This window comes from Gallus gallus, chromosome 1, assembly GCF_016699485.2.
Source record: "Gallus gallus isolate bGalGal1 chromosome 1, bGalGal1.mat.broiler.GRCg7b, whole genome shotgun sequence".
NCBI classification, from domain to species: domain Eukaryota; kingdom Metazoa; phylum Chordata; class Aves; order Galliformes; family Phasianidae; genus Gallus; species Gallus gallus.
Window position 1 is genome coordinate 29,603,439 of NC_052532.1, and position 20,137 is coordinate 29,623,575.

At 37.3% G+C, this 20,137-nt stretch overlaps 1 protein-coding gene across 2 annotated transcripts in view; it reads right to left on the minus strand.

Moving 5' to 3' along the window:
• Window positions 1–2,794: 2,794 nt before the first annotated feature.
• The window catches only part of GXYLT1 (glucoside xylosyltransferase 1), a 31,076-nt gene continuing 13,733 nt past the window's right edge, over window positions 2,795–20,137 (minus strand). For both annotated transcript variants that reach the window (XM_015281195.3, NM_001030736.2), the window contains 6 exons: window positions 18,927–19,101; window positions 17,919–18,044; window positions 16,865–17,116; window positions 6,553–6,676; window positions 6,054–6,226; window positions 2,795–4,631 (listed from right to left, as the gene is read on the minus strand). In XM_015281195.3, the coding sequence (XP_015136681.2) occupies window positions 4,470–4,631; window positions 6,054–6,226; window positions 6,553–6,676; window positions 16,865–17,116; window positions 17,919–18,044; window positions 18,927–19,101 (1,012 nt within the window). In that variant the 3' untranslated portion in view covers window positions 2,795–4,469. The remainder of the gene's footprint in view (window positions 4,632–6,053; window positions 6,227–6,552; window positions 6,677–16,864; window positions 17,117–17,918; window positions 18,045–18,926; window positions 19,102–20,137) is intronic.

Below are 20,137 nucleotides of genomic sequence, written 5' to 3' on the forward strand. Positions count from 1 at the left end.
AATAGAAAATGCATTAGACCATTCTAATAAATTGCCCATCTCAGATGGTTTAACATTTTTATTAATACAAAGTAGTTTTTTAGAAATTAGTGTTTGATGACAGAAGAGGTGAGGGAGACGTGGGCACGTTCTGTGTTTGTATTCCATGACCTTACAAAAGCCTACAGCACAAAATGATCACAAGTAAAATGACAAACAAATCAATAAATAATCTGTGGAAAATAGCACAGAGGGAAGAAGGCGGATTTGAGATCATTGGCGCAACAGGCAGCCATGAGTCACAGAGACTTCCAACATGCTGGAAAAAAACATGCCTGTATCTTACAAGTCTGCACTCTTAAAACAGCACCTAGAAAAATAAAATGATATCCGAAGAGATGAGAAACATACATAAAGTTCCTTCTGAAAATGAGTTATGACATAACATCTACATTTTTCTGTGCACAGGAAGAAGTGTTAAAGTTGATAGTGACAGAAAGTCCAAACATCTCAGATCTGTTCCAAGATGCGTGGTTAAAAAATATCTTCCCTTTCCTTCATACTTGTACTATGCCACAAAAGAACGTACTTCATAATACTAAAGAAAAAGCCATACCCTCACGTTATAGTTCTCGGCAACTTATTTTAATACAGGAAATAACTGGACCTGTTCCAAGTTCCATCCTTTTAGAAAGCAGCGAAGTGGGCAGGAAGCCCACTGTGATCATCACATCAGATAGCGCAGCAGAGGTAGTGAACATACTATTTCTTTTAAATAAATTACCCATTTGGAATAAATAACTGGAGACAACATATAGTGACCTATAAATAATCTACAATATACAACAGTATTACCGCCTGTGTAAAAAAATATTTCATGTAGTTAATATTGTTAGAACTGCTTGATAGTTGAAAATCTCTTAATTGGAAGCAGAAACTAGACAATGAAAAAGAATTTAAGACTACCATGTAATGGAGGTTGTAGATATGCCTGTGTGTTCGGAGATCACCTTCTAAGCCTAATGTTTTCCTACAAGTAAGACAGAAAATGGAAGATTGATTTTATTCCTTGATTTCACACCATGACAAATTCCATGACAAATACCATCACGTCTGTAAATGGCAGCGTATAACCAGCCTTAGTTCCATCCTGTTTTCATTGCAAACAAAGGAGCCCAATCACATACAGGTATTTCATTACACTATCTTTGCCTCACATGCTCTATTTCTAAACAATCCAAGTAGATCCTTCCTTTCTCCGTGCAGTTATTTCTCCTTCTATGCTATCTAGGTAGAAGTTTAATTTGGGTGGAGGAAGAGAATGAAGACTGATTTCTCAGTCATCTGTTATGGAAATATCACAGACAGAAGTGTGGAAAGTTTGTGTGGTTGGAGCACAGTTAGTACAGACAAATCTGTTACAAGTTTTAAAATGCTGATGCTTCTGTTTTCCAAATAGCAGTTTGGTAGAAGTTTATATATTGAACAAATTTGGGCAAAAACCAGCAAAAGGTAATTTCATATTGCTTAAAAATCTATTTAAAATCAGAAAATGAAAAAAAATACAAATTTTCCTGTATGCCTCTTTTATTACCCTTCCTAAATCTAAAGCAAAACCTTAACAACAACAATATACAACGGCTGGGTACTGAAGTCACCTTCTGTCTGAGTTTTGGCAAAACTACAAGCAACTGGAAAGATTTCTGTAAGGCTCATACAGCCTCATTAACAGGCACAGGTACAAGGCTCCATCTATAAGGAAGTCTTAGTGCCATCCATACTACCATATGGCTTTCATAGTACCTACAAAAAGAGAGAGGGTTTCATACAAATGGGAACATATCTTCAAATAAAATTATCCTTCCATGAGTCTGTGATCCCTTTAAAAAGAAATAATGGTACCATAATAAAAAGAGAAATCAAGTATGATCAAGTTATCTCAATTTAACCTGAACATGCATGCTTACATTTTTTCTATGAAACCTATTAGTTTTAAATACTTTCTCTAGCAAAACAAGAACGGCATTTCCAAAGTCCTATAATGTAACTGGTCCTATTTCACTGATTATTTACTATGTTTGAGAAAAAGCAATGTTTCCAAAACTAGACAGCAGTAAAGACCTACAGGCTAGATACAGGTTTCTACACTTACATGTATATAACCTTACAAAGCAAGTACTGAAATGCTTCAGAGTACAACTGGTTTCTGCCATAGTAATTCATTTTCCAGTCCTTTTAACTGTCTCCAAAGGTTTTACAATGCAGGTCATCTTCTGAACCTTAAGAAATAGTTGTGATAGAATTGAAATAAAATTCAAAAGCAGCAAATACTCTGGACAGTTACTTAATGTAAGCTATTCAGCACTTCTGGTCGTTTTTGATGTTTTCTGGAGTGTTCACATGTTATTTGGAAACAGAGAGTTGAGGGTGAGAGGCCTGAAAATTTATATTCTGAACATATAAAGAAGACTATAGCATAACACAGTATATTCTGGTGTTTATAATATGCTAGATAAATGTCTCTTGAAATAAGCAAATAAGAATTCTTATTCTACAATTAGTTCCATTATTAACCTTTTTGCTCTAATCCCACAAACTGAAATGTAACTGGAAAGGTTGCTGCTAATGTTCATCTTATGTTTATTTTCCAGAACGGTTCATTGGGTTTCAAGTAGTGCCCTCGCATGCTTACGCCATGCTAAAACCAATTCCAAATGGTAAGTTTCTCAAGACAAGCAGAAAAGAAAGAAGCCAAGTGAAAGATTTCATAAACATAGACGGTATAAGTAAAAAAAAAAAACACCCTGACGACAAATTAATATAAAATTTGTATTTATGTAAAAAAATAACACATTGCATACTGTTAAATCAGTCAACAACAGTATTCACCTTCACAGAGATTTCTGGATTCTCAGACTTCAGAAGGTTACACATAACAAGGAAAACAAACAAATTACATGTGAGGCAGACTCTGTATTTAGCATTCCACAGATTTACACCCTGAGCCAGCAGGGAGATGAGGTGCAGAACACAAACTCTGCTTACAGTGGAGTGCATTTCTGTACTGCTAAAGCTTACGTGGATCTGAGATTCCAAACCAGTCTGCCTTTGTCAAAAAAAAGAGCCACAAACATTAAGCTTCTAAAATGGAGTTAGAATGAAGGCGCAAGTCAGCAAGTAGATCTTCCAAGGCTCATCACACAGGAGCTTTTCTGGAATCCGAAAACTCACTTTATAAAGGATTCATCTCAGGTTATGAGTTCAATTCAAGTACACTTACAAATACATTTAATACCATGCATGTTTAAGTAGTATTTTACCGTAACATTAGAAGTCACTCTTCTTTTCCTATGCTTTTCTCTTTTAAAATTTGCCTTACATAAACTTTTTTTCCATCAAGATACCTACAGAAAACGTAATCCTTAACTGTTGTAAATCACTAACACCCTATTCAATATTAACATAATCATGCAGTCAAGGATTTGTCCCAAAACTATTTTAAGCCCATGTTATTAAAAAAAAATAATAAAACATGGTAAGAGGATATATTCTCTAAAGAAAACATCTAATATACAGCCCGATGAAACATCAGAACTTTTACCACAGCTCTTCAATTTTAGGTACTAAATACTCCATAATAATCATCATGTAATGATTCTTCGTAAGAAAATACAGAGCCAGCTTTCCACCATCCACCATTTTTTTTCTACTTCCAAAACACCTATAAAGCTGCAAAATGTTTTTTTTTTTTAAATGTATTCTATGAAAAATATCTTCATATTGTTGCAAAAATACAGACCCTCTCAATTCAGCTGTATCATTTGGGCAAGAGGGTTCAACAATATTGAAACAAATTCTCACTTTCTACAGACAAAACTAGTATCTCATACCAGCTATTCCTTTATAAGAAAACTGTATTTATAGTGTGCAGTTTACGTCAAAGATAAGCACAAGATTGTCAAAACAGTAACCCAATATGTATAAGAGATGAATATATAAAGGCACATACAGATTGTCAATTATATCATATTTCTTTGAAAACAGAGTATTTTCTGTGCTTGTAAACAACTTTGTGATCACACCTTTAAAGTGAGGTTAGTGCTGCTGACTCAGCTATTGCTACATTCACAGTTTAAATGAATTTTAGACAACGAGGTACACTTCCAAATAGAGCCATCTTCATTTCTCCATTGTTTGTTTCATCATTAGATATAATTGAATTACATAGACTAAATCCACTGACCATAGAAACCAGTAGCATCTAAATCATCAGATCCAACAGTAGCAGTGATTAACCTTCAAAAGAGGAAAAAGTCACCCTTGCAGGAAAAAAAGAGTTCCTGTTCTTCATTACGTGAATATTTTCTTCATTTTTATGTATGCTAGTAAACTTTTATCTGGGCACATTAAGAGCCAATTCAAGCCATACTGTTGCACTTTTTGACCAGTACATTAACTCAGTCTCTTGATTTAAGAGCTTGCAGTTTTAATCAACTTCCCTTTGATCTTCTGACAGACAGGTCTTTTATGCTTTTTTTTAGCTGCTTTATGAACACTTCGTATACTCTCCCACAGTATGTATGCACTGTTTTCTGTAGTTCCAGTTCTAGGGGCTGCAACAGTGAACGAACCAGATCATCTCCAAACGAATACTGTAAAGAGCATAAGAAAAGATTTAATGTCAATAATACAAGAGTGACACACATTATTACTCAGAGTTACCAAAGAATTTTATAAAAATGGCTTTGAACATCAGATTTGGTTTTTATACACTAGTGAATGTTTTCAAGAAAATAATCACTAAACTACACAATATACTCCAACACTTTCAGTAGTATGCCAAACGTGAATTTTTGCTTATTTTTAAGTAAGCAAATGAATATACCCAAAGAAGCATGTAGGAAATTTAAAATTACATTTTTACATTAAAAAATTACCAATTTTAAATGATTTTTGGTTATTTCTTTCTTGACCAGTAACTTTCCTGAATGACATACAACTTTTAAGGAATACAACTCATTGCAACCTATACAATAACAGTATGAGGAGCAAGTAGTACTACCAAAAGCAGAAAGCTTCATGAAGCTGAACGTTGGGCAAGCACATACTGTGTTTATCGTGGACATGAAATAAATAAATCATTAATACTACACTGCAATATTGTTCTAAACAAATGAAAAGCTAAACAGTATTTCAAAGTAACCTAATTTTGTTCACCTTATTACCACTGGATCAGCAGTGTTTCATACACTTTCTCTGACATATACATAAAGCAAATGGGATCGTAAATAAAAAGAAGTAATTTTTTCTTCTGTTTTTGACAACACTCAAAGGAAACAAAGAAATTGTACTTTTATGGAAACACATTCACTTTCCCTGCAATGTATTCTCAGACCCCCAGAAGTACTTTTTCTCATTTTTATACCCGTATGACAACATGTAATAAAGCACCATTAAAATATACTATTGATTTTTGAAGGTTATATGCATACAATAGCCTGCTACATTAAAACGTGCATCAGTGCTAAATTTTACAGCACTTCAGTGAGTGTACCAATGCAGTGATAAATAGTTTATTAGATGACTTATTTGCAGAATGAAAAGAAGTCCCTGTACTTAGCATTTAAGTGAACAGCAACATATTTATACCCTGAATCTCTAACAAAGTTCGAAACACTGCATAGAAGTATTTTCTACCCTTCAGATCTAGCTACCATTGAACGTTAAAATGCTGCAGTAAGTATATGCAAACTTTGTGAGGAAAAAGACTTTTCTTCTTCATTTTAAAACATCCAGAAAGTTAAGCTTCAGTGGTCTCCATATGTCTGTACAAATGAAGTTTACAAAACGTACTTATGAAGAGGATGGGAACAGTCTTGCATATAAACACGATGCAGGTACAGGCAATCACAGCCTACATGCAGTCTATACAGTGTTTCAGATGGCGTTAATCACAAAATGAACAATAGCAAACCAAAAATTAGTGAAATGCCTAAAACTTACTTCAAAGGGAAACAAACTACTTTGTTGCAATAAAGACAAATTTTGCACAACTGAATGCTGAACACACTTACATTTTTTATTGCTTCATACACGGCCCTAAAAGTTGGTTGTTTATCATCATGGTAAACGCCCCTGTTTCCATGAAGAATAAATATACCTTCTTCTTCAGCTTCTTTACAATTGCTTCCATAAATGCAGTGGTCAGGCCGATAATTCCATTGGCAAGGAAAGACATACAGACTTTCTGTGCAGAAAAAAAAAGGAAAATAATTTGATTAAGTATCAAAATAGTTTCTGGAGACGCATTCATATTTCTCATTTTACATTAATACTGCTTCATGAATTTCTCTACAGTTGTTCTAAAACCTAACAACAAATCAAATTCCAGGACACTTCAATTTTGCCTATCAATGCAAAAACTGTTTCTTAGAAAAGGAAAAGAAAACAGCCATGAGAAAGTCTGCTGACTTCTACTACTGAAAAGGTTCCTAAATCATTTTTCTGGATTTCTGAACATCATACAGAACAGCAACTTTATCACATCAGACTTAAAAATCAATGTGGATTTACCTGGATTGTGAAAAAACATTATGTTCAACAGATCCTGATCACCCCACGTTATGTTCAACTTGTACTTCTTCAGCAGAGGCATAAGAATTTCTGCCCACCGTAACCGGACTGATGTCATATCATTCTATTAGACAAAACAAAGCACAAGATTCACCCACTGAGGTTAACTATGCTCACGAAGAAGGAAACGCCCTACAGGATCGCATCATTTGCTTCTCAAAGCCACAAATCTCAAATGGTTTGCACGTTTATATATTTATTCCTATTGGAAAAAATGACTACATTGAGGGAAAATACAGCTATGGACACTTCCAATACGCTTTATTTCTTAATTAATAATCTTACAATAAGCAAAATTATACACATCTTCTACTCCTGCCATGTTGAATTGTTCTCAAGACTTCCTTTTCAAACGTCTTCTAAGAAATATCAAGTTGTTTTTTGTCTTACAGAGTTTTGTACAGCAGTAGAATTCAATACAAAACCAGATTTCAATCGACATGTGCCAAACACACTGGCACTGCTTAAACTTCCACAGTTCAAGCAATTTCTTGTACCTTACGAAAAAACTGAGAGCATACGTAGGCTTTATAGTTAACTTTAAAATTTTCAAAATGGATCAATGTAAAATTAATTATTTAATATTCCCAAACACACACAGATAGAAGGATTAGCTATAAAGTACAGCATAAAAACACATACATTCTTCAAAAGTTTTTCAAAGAATTTTCCTTGAGTTGAATCTATTTTTATTTACTTCCACAGCAAAGGCACAACTTTTCACCAACAAAATGCAGCATGACTAAGCCAACAGCTGTTACTTATTTCCCAAATTGTTGATTAATTATAGTTCAGAGGATAAAGAAAAGTCCTTCTAAGGCTTGGCTGAGGAGATGCTGCTTGGAGTACGCTGGCCTGTGCTGAATTGCACATTACCACAAAGAGATTATTACGTGCAAGGCATAACAAGCCATATATATTCTAAAGCTATTTTCTTATCTTTATACCACATTTAAGCTCAACTAGAAAAGAAAAGGAACAAGGTTGCTCACTCTGTGCCTTCTACTTTAGTTCAGAGATAGAGAGAATGCAGTAACAAGACATCCCAAAGAGAGAAAATTCTGAAGCAAGTATGGGACTAGCCTCTTGATTCTTATTAACTAAGTTAAAAAAAACAAAAAACAAAACTAAAATGGAACTTCAGCATTGTTTGGGATTTGTATACAAAAACACCATGCTACAAAGCAGAAAAGATTACCTGAGGTACAATATTCAGTTTTAGAACTACAGCATCAAAGGCTTTCCCCTACAAGCTTTCTTCTAACAAACTAGAAAGCGCATACAGCAACTGTTCTGTTTTTAGTCTTTCCTCAAATCAAGTCAACCATCAAATATGGAAAGCTTTTGGAATGGAAGATTAAAAAAAAGAAGAAATACAATCAATTTTCAGACAGAAATTAATAAAAATAAGATCTATAGCTTATATTATGTAAGAAGCCAAACTGAACGATACCATGGTCCCTTCTGGCCTTAAAAATTTATGACTATGCCTGCTTCCAAGTATTTGACAAGATCAGGCATAAGAAATGCACAAGAGAATTCTTCTCTAGCAAGAATTATAATTAGGCTCAGTGCAATGTGATTAAACAGAAGAAGATACAGGCTAAAACCTTCCAAAAACCAAATCAATTAGACTGAAGCACCATGTATAAAGATTACTGCCTCACTTGGATTTTGCCATCCACAAAATATTGATCAAAGGTTTAAACTTGCACTCGATGCTAAGAATCAGGAATGGTGAGCTGATTTCATTCTGTTATTATGTTCATCATAGCAAGAGAGTATAAAGAACTAAAAAATAATTTTTTAAAGATTCAGAGCAAACCATAAATATATTACTTTAAATTGCATGAATTAATGGTTTTGACAATTTTCATTTAGCTTGCATAGTTATTTAATAATACTGAAATACAGAGTATATCCCAAGGAGATAAAAAGCAGGTAACAGCATACATCACATTGCCAGATGTCCAGAAGCGATACTACTTGACAAATAGTGCTATTAGATTTAGGAATTGGAAATTCTAATGTTTCAATAACCTTTGCATAAATAAAGAAGTTATATTAATTTATTAGCACTGACGTACAGTGAAGCTAGTGTAGGAATCACTGTGTAAGAAAAATCGCTTGAATTTCTTGAATTGAATTTTATAACATCATTCTCCAAAACTCTACTTGTAGTGAGGTCAGAGTGAGATACAGAACGCTCGAGTCCAATCCACACTGATAGAAGAATTACTTTTCAGAAGTTACTCAGGTGAATATGAAAGAAGTAACTATCGTTATCTTTAAAAGATTCTAAAATATAAACCATATTTCCAATATCCAAAAAGTTACCAAGGAGGTTAAAGAGATTTAAGAAGCAGCAAACATTCTGTGGTGTTTTAAAATGCCACCAAGCTGTTACGGACAGGTTCTGTAAACCCTCCAGATCTCAGCTTTTTTGAATGGAACAAAACAATTATGAATTTTGAGCGGTCCTGTGTGGAGCCACTAACTGGGACTCCACGATCCTTGTGAGTCCCTTCCAACTCTGAACACTCTGTGATTCTGTGGTACTTATGAATAAAATATACCTAAGAACACTAAGATGTTCTTTTGAATATTTTGGAGTTAGATGCTTTGCTTTCGTCAGCTTGGTCACAGCTGATTTAGAAAGGCTCCCAGAATACTTCTGTCTAGCTAAGGCTGATGTCAGTAAAGCTGTCATACTCAGTCTGCAGCAATCTAGTATGAAACTTCCTCTTAATACTTCCAGGAGAATGTAAAGTTGAGGAAACATACTCAAATCATACAGTATTATCCAAAGAAACTGAAGCTGCAGATCCACAAATCACCGACCAATTTATAATTTCATTAATGTCATATGAGAGGAAGTTCTCCTGCTGGTTACGTGACTCCACCTTGTTCTTGCCTCAAACAGTGTAGTGCTTAACCCTTGAAGTTTTATTATTATTATTATCATTTGTGACCTGATTTACTTCACTGAATCAGCAGAAGGAATTCTTTACTCTATCAAATTTAACTGGTTCATGGAAGGGTCCAACAAACAACAGAGGTGAGGACAAAGCAATCAGGACAAGAAGCAAAAACCTACTGAAAAGAGCTTACTGTGTTTCTCAGAACTCTAGCCTTAAGCCATATGGAGCGGTCACAGAAACTGTGCTTAGGTTTTATAAATTCTCTGCTGTTTGTTTAAAGCATGCCCACGAACCTCTCCTTTCAATACACTATCTATAGTTACTTTGCTTGAGGCTTGTTTGATTTTGTACACGTTTGCTCCTCTCTATGGGTGATAATGTTATATATAATGCCTGAGACATGAAGTATAGCAACACTTAAGTTTCCTTATGTATCTGAAAAAGGCCACTGCTCTCTTTTCATGCAGCCTCACTTGTCTAGGACTTTTTGTTAAAGCACCACATTGATGTGTTATTTGCTACATCCCTTCCAGTTTAAAAGTGTCTGTCTTTAGAATGGTTCAGTTGGGAGGGACTTTCGATGATCACTCTATCCTTCCAGTAAATTAACAGCATCTCCCAGTTTAGTATCATTAGCAAACTTGCTATGAATGTAATCCACTTCTGCATCCAGATCACTGATAAAAATGTTGAACAAAACTCGCCCTGGAGACCACTGGTGAGCACCTGACAGCCAGATGAAAACCCATTTACCGTAACCCTTTAAGCTCTGCCATTCTGACATTTTAGCACCCAGTGCAGTGTTAACCTGTTCATCTCAGAGTTGGACAATCTGCCTAAAGGATGCTGTGAGGGACAGTATCAAAAGCCTTACTGAACTCCAGAATGATTACATTCACCAAATGTATACAAATCCACTATGTGTATACAGATATAAAAAGTCACATGATATTAACATATTATATTAACTTATTGCTCTCTATAACTACCTGAAGGGAAGTTGTAGTGAGCTCGGGGTCAGCCTCTTCTCTTGTGACTAGTGATAGGACTAGAGGGAATGGCTTCAAGCTGCACCAAGGGAAGGTTCAGGCTGGACGTTATGAAATACTACTTCTCTGAAAGGGTGGTCAGGCACTGGAATGGGCTGCCCAGAGAGGTGGTGGAATCACCGACCCTGGAGGTGTTCAAGGAACGTTTGGACGTTGTTTTGAGGGACATGGTTCAGTGAGAACTATTGGTGATGGGCGAATGGTTGGACTGGGTAATCCTGTGGGTAATCCTTTGTGATTCTATGATTCTAAGATTCTAACTCTTCCACCTCCTAAATATTCTTGCATATTTTACACCCCCATTCTTAAGTTCTGCTTTGCAAAGAAAATGACAGGCAGGCACTGTCCATATAAGGTTTCTTTACCAGTTTTAGCCTTATCTTCAGCTATGCAATGTAAAATAATCACACTACATTCATGTGTATGCATGTGTATAGAAGCAGTACATTTATTTGTACCGTATGTATGCACAGTCTCATAAAACACACAAAAGAGAAATAGGATAGTAGAACGAGGAACTATTAGACACCATAGGCAAGTAGCTAGGATGCTTGTCTAAAATGAATAGAGAGTTTTAAGAAGACTGAGTTTAGAATAACTAAGATAACTAAGTGAATAAAAGATGACTTAATCCTGGACTGAGACATTAAGCTACATCTTACTGAATACTGAACAGCAGAAAATCTTCTAGCACCACTGGCTAATGAATCCAGTTCTTTTTTTTTTATTATTCATTTTCTGGTTCCTTATAACTTTTACAAATCAAGCAAGATGCTTGAAGGTCTCAAGCAATAGTTTTCAATTTTAATCTGAAGAAACTACAATAGAGAAGGAAGCCACATATTGAATTGTATGATATTGGAGGAATATCCTGACCCAGAACTTCCACTGTTGAGATGTGAAAAAAGCCTAAGGCAGATTTTTGAAGACATAAAACTTCCAAAACCTCCTGTATACTTAAGGTCTTTGTTGATTCTCCTGAATGAATATAAACAAATTATGACCATCCTTTATGAAAATGAAGCATTTTCTAGTTCTGATGTTACTTAACTAGAGTAGGTAAGAAACGAGACACAACATGGGATGGTACTTGTAAGGTTCAAAATCAAAGAATCACAGAACGGCATGGATTGGAAGGGACCTTCACGATCACCTGCTTCTGACCTCCTGTCCCGAGCAGGGTTGTCAGCCACCAGCTCAGGCTTCCCAGGGCCCCATCCAACCTGGCCTTGAATGCCTCCAGGGATGGGGCATCCACAGCTTCTCCTGGAGATCTACTCTGGTGCCTCACAACCCTCTGTGGAAAAAAATTTCCCCCTAGCATCTAACCTAAATCTCTCTTCTTTAAAACTGTCCCCCTTGTTCTATTGCTGTCTGACCAAGCAAAAAAGTTGGTATGCCTTCCACTCACAAGCTCCTTCTAAGTACTGGAAGGCCACAATGAGGTCTCCCCAGAGCCTTCTCTTCTCCAGGCTGAAAAAGCCCAGCTCCCTCAACCTTTCTTTCACAGGAGAGGTGTTCCAGCCCTCTGATCATCTTTGTGGCCCTCCTCTGGACCCACTCCAACAGCTCCACATTATTCTTGTGCTGGGGGCCCCTGGCCTGCATGCTGTACTCCAGGTGGGACCTCACAAGGGCAGAGTGGAGTAGGACAATCACCTCCCTCTCCACACTGGCCATCCCTCTGTTGATGCAGCCCAGGATACAGTTTGCTCACTGGGCTGCAAGCACACATGGTTGGCTCATGTCCAGTTTTTCATCCACCAGACCCCAGAAGTCCTCCACAGGGCTGCTCTCACAGAGTTCTCCCAGTCTGTACTCATATCTGGGATTGCCTCGATCCAAATGCAACACCTTACACTTGTACTTGCTGTTGCTGCTGGCAAGGGGTATTACTATAGATCTTACCCCTGAATTTAGTTTCCCTCTCTTCTAAAGGTTTGAGACTAGAAGCTCTCAAAGAGCTAGATAGCTCTTTGTTATCAATATCAAGTGAAGCCATACACTCAGGCCTATCATGTATTGTCTCAATTCCACTAAATCCTTTTTTAAAAAGTTTTGCTGCACAGCCTACAATTTTTTAGACCAAGCAATTCTCCTTATAAGACATTCAAGGTACCTGAGGATGAAAACAGATCTTCCATAAGGAATTGAGAACAGCTGTGACAGTAACAAAGCCTCTGCATCTCAAGGCTCTATGATACTCCACAAGCTTGCTAGACCACACTGTAGGTAGTAGGGGAGCATAAGCTTAATGGTCCCAGATTTGAGTACTCCCTATGCCAAGATCTCAATCATCAATACTGTATAAGAAAAACTCATTTCCTGCTCAGATGTTCCCCAGGCTTCGTTGCCATTGACAAGAAAGGAAAACGATTAAGCACTGTCATACTTAAATTTCAAATGTAGCTCTCTCTCTAGATATCTTCAAACCATTCCTACCGGGCTGAGCATGCCTACGCCAAGTCTGATACCCCAGGACACTTCTCCAGTGTGCTCAACAGGCAGTAGCACTAAGTCAGCAGCATGGGTTAGAAATCATGACTTAGTGTTCCTCCTGAAACAATTCTGAGCCCTTCAATACCAAGAAATATCCACTGATGCGTAAGTTGGTCAGAGATTAGGTCTAAAGTGATGTCTTAGCAAGTCAGCCACTTGGGAGAGAGTATCTATCCCTACAAATTCACAACTTGAACAAATAGCAAATATTACACTTGTCAGGCATGTACAATAGAGGTAAAACACCTGGAATGAATAAACAGATGTTCATTTGTGATACAAGAATCTGAATGATACAGAGACAACATTTTAAATCAAGGAAGGCATATCAAAATATTCCTGCTGAGCCATAAAACCTATGTACGTTATATCATGCATGCAAGCATTAGATCTGTTTCTTGCTCAAGACAACCAGACTCAAAAAAAGTGAGAAAAGCAGGGAAAAAAAAAAAAGACATAGAAATGGAAGGAAAAAGATTTAATGCAAGAAACAAGTTCTCAGCAACCATGTTAAAAGCTGCAGACCGAAAAGGTATATAAAACACTTTTTTTCCTTTTACTTCTGTATCAAGCAAGATGTACAGTAGCTACAGTTACAGCACAGGAAAGTTACAGCTATATTACAGGTACATATTACACCTACTCTAACTTTATACCTTAACTAAACCATTCTGATCTTTATTTTTCTTATATTTTCTGTATTTTCAAAACCAGAAGGTATTAAAAACACTTTACAACGGAAGCTCAACATTTGTTAAATTGGAGATGAGAAAAAAAAGTAACAACTACAGCAAATGTGCAGCGTCAGGATGTCTGAGTGGTCTAAGGTGCCAGACTGAACGTGTTCCATGCCTTCCTGTGGCAGTTGAGTATTCTGTTCTCTCAGTGGAGGCATAGGCTCAAATCCCACTTCTGACACCACGTTTAACTAGCAATAGGATGAGAGGGAACGGCTTCAAGTTGTGCCAGGGGAGGTTCAGGTTGGATATTAGGAATAGCTCCTAAAGGGTAGCCAGAGACTGAAACAGGCTGCCCAGGGAGGTTGTTGAGTCATTATACTTGGAGGTGTTCAAGAAACGTGTAGATGTGGTACTAAGGAAAATGGTTTAGTGTGCAACACTGGTGATAGGTGAATGGTTGGACTAGAGCAGGCATGTCCAACCTGCAGCCTGTGGACCACGCTCAGCCTGGCACAGTTTATAACATGGCCTGCCCCTGGTGGTGGCTCTTCCCCATCAAGTGGCCAGGTGCACACCCATCACTCATAACACCCAAACACTGGTGTGCTATTAGTACTGTCTGGGCTGAAATCAGGGCACAGGGAAGGCACTGTGCAGTGCTGACTCAGGTTATGGCAAATAATTGTATACATTTTGATACGTAGGCTAAACACAGTCCTGTGAACAGCAAAAAAAAAAACCAAGCAAAAAAACCCAGAATCATACAATCACAAGGTTGGAAAGGACCTACAAGATCATCTAGTCCAACCGTCCTCCCATTACCATTGCTACCACAAGCCACTAAACCACATCTCGTAGCTCCTCATCCAGACGCCTCTTGAACACTGCCAGGGACGGCGACTCCACCACCTCCCTGGGCAGGCCATTTCAGTGCCTGACCACTCTCTGAGAGAAAGTTTTTCCTTATGTCTAATCTAAATCTTGTCTGGCACAACTTGTGGCCATTTCCTTGAGTCCTGTTTGTTGCCTGGGAAAAGAGGCCAAACCCCTCCTCATCACAGCCTCCCTTCAGGAAGTTGTAGAGTGCAGTCAGGTCTCCCTTGAGCCTCCTCTTCTCCAGACTAAACAATCCCAACTCCCTCAGCCACTCTTCATAAGATTTGGGCTCCAGACCCCTCACCAGTTTCGTTGCCCTCCTCTGGGTTCCAGAGCCTCAACGTTTTTCTTGTAGTGAGGGGCCCAAAACTGAACACAGTACTCAAGGTGCAGCCTCATCAGCGCTGAGTACAGGGGGATGATTACCTCCCTGCTCCTGCTGGCCACACTATTTTTAATGCAGGCCAGGATGCCGTTGGCCCTCAAGGCCACCTGGGCACACTGCTGGCTCATGTTCAGCCAAGCATCAACCAACACCCCCAGGTCCCTTTCCTTTTCACAGTTATCCAGCCACTCTGCCCCAAGCCTATAACGCTGCATGGGGTTATTGTGGTCAAAGTGCAGGACCTGGCACTTGGCTTTGTTAAACCTCAACATGCAGCTGTGCTTTCAGTTTTGATAAAGGAATTTGAGAATAGACTTCAAGGTTACAAAAAAAAAGTCATCAGTTTATGTTTGCAACACCATTTTCAGTCAACATTAATCTGCAAATTTTCAAACTGAATGTATAGAGTTGCAATAAGATATTCAACTCAAAAATTTGATCATGTCTCTTTACTAGACTTTCTTAAGACCTCTGAACAAGAAAATATCCTCTTCACAGACACGCCATACTCATGTCATCACTTTTTGGCAGTATGTACATTTATGAATAAATGTTTCCAAGGATGAAGTACAGGAAAAGTAAAACTTCATAAAAGATCTCTGATGAGCGCTCTAAGAACTCAGTAAGAATTGCAACCATTGCCTTCAAATCAGAAGCTGAAGCATTAGTTTCACAAAAACAAGGTCAAATATCACAGCGGTTTTATGTTTTTGTAGCTCTCTCTATATATTTTACAACAGTTGCTCCAAAAGTAATGCCTCCTGCTCTATTCTGTTGGCCCACATCACAGGCAGATGTTGGTGGTGCAGCAGTAAAGGTTGAACCTTCCTGCCAATATCCTATTGCATTTTGCTGCTGTGAGACAGATGGCACCAGAGGAGTCTGACATGGAAGTGCATATGAAACAAAGGTGTGTCATTTAATTCCTCCGTGCAAAAAAAAAAATTGCATCCATTGACATTCATCAGCACTTGCTGAACGTTTATGGAAACCAACCAGTGGATGTGAGCACAGCGGTGCATTTTAGCAGTGGTGACAGTGCCAGCGGGTCTCTCCCACAGGTGCAGGTTTTGATGAACACAGCACGCACTTAAGGTGTACTTTCCCCTAGTTTTTGACTGCATGACTGTTTTCCCTAATCAGACTTCTCCCCATTTTCATGCAGTTCTGTTTTTGTGGTTGTTTTCAGTTTTCTGTGTGGTTTGTTGTGGATTTTTTTTTTTTTAAGCGTAAAGTTAGACAGTAGCATAGTTATGCAACACTGCTTTTTTACTTGTCAAGTATACAGAAAAAAATCTGCAAAGCAATGATCACTTCTTGTACCGGACCTGTTACTTTAGTAAGTATTTACATGATATAGTTATTTCTCTACAGAGACTAAGAATGCCAAGTTGATTAAGTTGATTATCATCTGGTTAAACTTTCAAAGATCAAAATTTAGAAACAGTACAGTTAAAATAAGTTACTAAATGTTTTAGCACCACCTCCTGGTCATAATACTACATACGCACATTCTTTAAGTTAGTTTATAGTACACAAACTGTTTTCTGAAAGCTCTGAACTGAAGAAAAATAGTAAACTATCTACTGACAAACATAATTTAAAGCAACAGATTGTATCCAGTCACATGATATTCAAGAAAGAAATTAAAACAATCAAGCCAACTTACGCATCAGGAATTTCAGATCTTTAGATACCACTTTAAGTACAGCTGTTCCAGTTACAAGAGAAATATTTGTCCCAGATGAATTTGGTATTAAAAATACTGTCCCAGATGAATTGAAACAGGACTGGAATTAAAAGATGTATGAAAACAAACTGCAATAAACACAATATACATACCTTGAAATACTTTCTTCTGATACGTGTCATATTCATTAACATGACTCCAGAGTTTATTCCAGTCACTCCATAATAGGGATGCCGAGCAAAGCGATTATACCACCCAATACGAGGCTCTTCGTGTTCTGGTGCCATTGCAGCAATTTGTGTGGAGTTGAACTTCCTCAAAAAAGACCAAATATCATCAACGGGTCTCAAAAACAGTATGTCAGTATCAACATACAACAGCGAATCCACGTCCTTGAGGATTAACTGTGAGGGAAAAGAAGTTTAAAACCAAACTTAACTAACTGAGCTTCTCTTAAAACAAACTATGGCAATTTGTACTTTTAATATATTTTTGACACATACAAATAAATTCACCTTACACTGTCAGTTTGTAGGCAAAAAAATTTTTATTTCCTCTTCTCTTTTCGAGAATTTCTGCAGACTGTAACAGAGGTTTGATGTACAACAATAACACCATGGCACAATGCCAACGTTTGTATTTTATATCCTGGGCCTCCTTGGGAGAAGGTTGTGGGCCAGGCGAAACACTGCAATAACAGAACCTTCTAACTTCTGGCCTTTTCCTTGCTTTGATATGCAACTAATCAAACAATGAGGCAAGTGTAAGGAAACCCCACAAATGACAGCATTTGGGAGATGGTTGCCACTGCTACAATTCATCTGGCATGAAGTACAATTACTGAAGTCTTAGATGAGCAAATAAAAGGCTGCAGAAAACACTCTGGTAACAACAGGTTATTTCTTGTTTCATTCCTCTTAGACCCATGCAAGCAGGAAACTTTCCAAATAAATGAGATGTGTGATAAATCCTTCTTATCTTTGAGAGGGTGACATGAGCAACCTACAGTAAACACCAGGGATATAATTACATTATGCAGCAACTGAGAAAGGGAATTGTATTCCAGGGTGTATTACCAGTAAACTTAGTGGTTTTTTAGGATGTTATGACTTTCAGGAGTAGTAGTTCTTCATTTAAAACTAGGCAGAAATAAGATTAGCAAAATGCTTGATGCTTCTGTCTTGTCTTATAGCACAATTAACTTACTGGCAAGAACAGCCTTTGTGAAGCACATGGTTTAAACAACTTCTTCCATTCCTTCGCACCCTCCGATGGAAATGTTATTGGATACAATGTGTAATTAACTTTTCCTTCATATGGGAAGTCATCAAGCTAGACGAAAAGATCACAAAACATTACATGAGTTCAATCCCATTTAAATTAATAATTGAACACAACTGCAACGCCTCCTTTCCAAAGCAGAAATGTTTCCTGAACTACAAAAATCTGTCAGCTACTTGAAATACTTAAGCAAAAAGTGGCACCTGCAGGACACAACGAAGAAAACACATCATATCAGATCACATACGTAAGAGCAAGTAAAATCCATCAGTATTTACAGAAAGTAAGTCCATCAGACATTTTTCCCCTTAACTAATTTCCCCAGGAAAATAATCAGTGCAACACTTTCCCAATGTACAATAACCTTATCTAACTTTGCCACAATTACCTAAAGTATGACATTTTGAGCACAAAAATAGTAAAACTCTCCAAAGGTATATACCAGTCAGCTTCTAATACTGTCACCCCAGCCAACTTTATATCCATAAACTGGAAGCTGCTAAAATTAGACATAACCACATCCAGCATTTTCACATAATGAGGTTTCCTTTTGCCAAGACAAAATAAAGCTGACTCAGAAAGTAACCACAGGGATAAAAAAGGACAGATTTTTTCTTGTAAAATTAACTGCATTCAAGCTCACATGATAAAACTGGTTTGTGGTCAGAACACCAGGTTTCTATTTAACAAATTCAAGGTGAGAAATCAAAGTTCGGGTCTGTCTCTAGGAAAAGCCTCAATATCAGCAACTAGCATTTTTTAAAAAGAAAAAAACTGAAAAATCCTCTTCCAACACTAGGAAAGGCTTGCACATTACCTCAGACTTCTTTATTGCTGCCACTACATTCAACTACCACCCAAGTAGTTGAGAAATGTTTAAGTATTACTCCAATCGTACTACAAATTTATTAAATACATGTTTTAGGTACTTACTATGTCTTTGAAGCTCTCATGCAATTGATCCTCAGCAAAAATATGAAAATGGAGAGGTTTGATGCTGAAAATAATGGCTGATCTCAACATAGTAATGGTCTCCTCCAGTCTTTCACCACAGGCAACCACTGCGAGATGCATTGTCTCAGAAGGCTGTGTTTTCATATAAGTGTACCTAATACAAAAAACATTTTTCATTTGACATTATTCCTTTCACAGCTTAAACAAAAGCCTTATTTTCTGCAGAATGTAATTTAACAAAATAACGTAATAATGGACAGATAAAACAGAACATACAAAACAACTGCATCACACTTCATACATACTTAAGTTAAAGCTGAATTATTCTCTTACCCATTCCTACCATGCCAACCCATGAGGATGGAAGAGCTACACAGAAACTCACAGAAACTAGACAAAACAAAACAAAAATTCCTTTATAATCTTACTATTCTTTACTAGCAAAGAATTCCATCAAAATAGCCAGATTAAAAGAAAGATTGTATTAAGTTGCATCAAAATGCAACAGACTGTCATCACTTTAGGTCTATACGTGTCACTAATTTTCTCCCTTTTCCCTGCACTCTTAGTACAGACAGGTAAATACAATATATATGGCAGAGTTAATAACAAAACTGAACTACCACTATTTTAAAAAAGTTCCATTAACAAATGTTTTTGAGCAATCCACTTGAATTTTGTCCAATCTCTGCTCCAATAGACACTTATGTCAAAACCATGCTTCAGAGCTTCTCCCAAGCACTGGACAAATGCAGAAAGATTTCTCCCATCCTGCAGGTGCACAACACGGTTTGGAAGGATGGGAAGCTAAGAGCTCAAGCAACTGTGTGGGATGTCCTGGTGCTCCCAGTGGTGCCAACAAATCCCTCAGACATCCCCATCCCATGCAATGCTCACATCTCTGGGGCTAACGCACTGCAAGGTGCAAGGCTTGAGTAGTCATTTCTCCCTTGTCCAACAGTTATAGTGAGAAGTGCCTGCTACATATTAGGCAGGGTATATTATTCCATTACTTTAACACAACAGGCTAGAATTATCATCAAGTAAATACCATTAGCTTAGTACCAAACACTGCAGGCATACTAGATCTACAACTGTTTTATTTTGTTTGGATTTTACATACTTAACCAGTAAGAAAAGCTTTCAAAGGTTTTAAGTGTATGTCAGCTCAAAGCCAACCTTTGTAACAA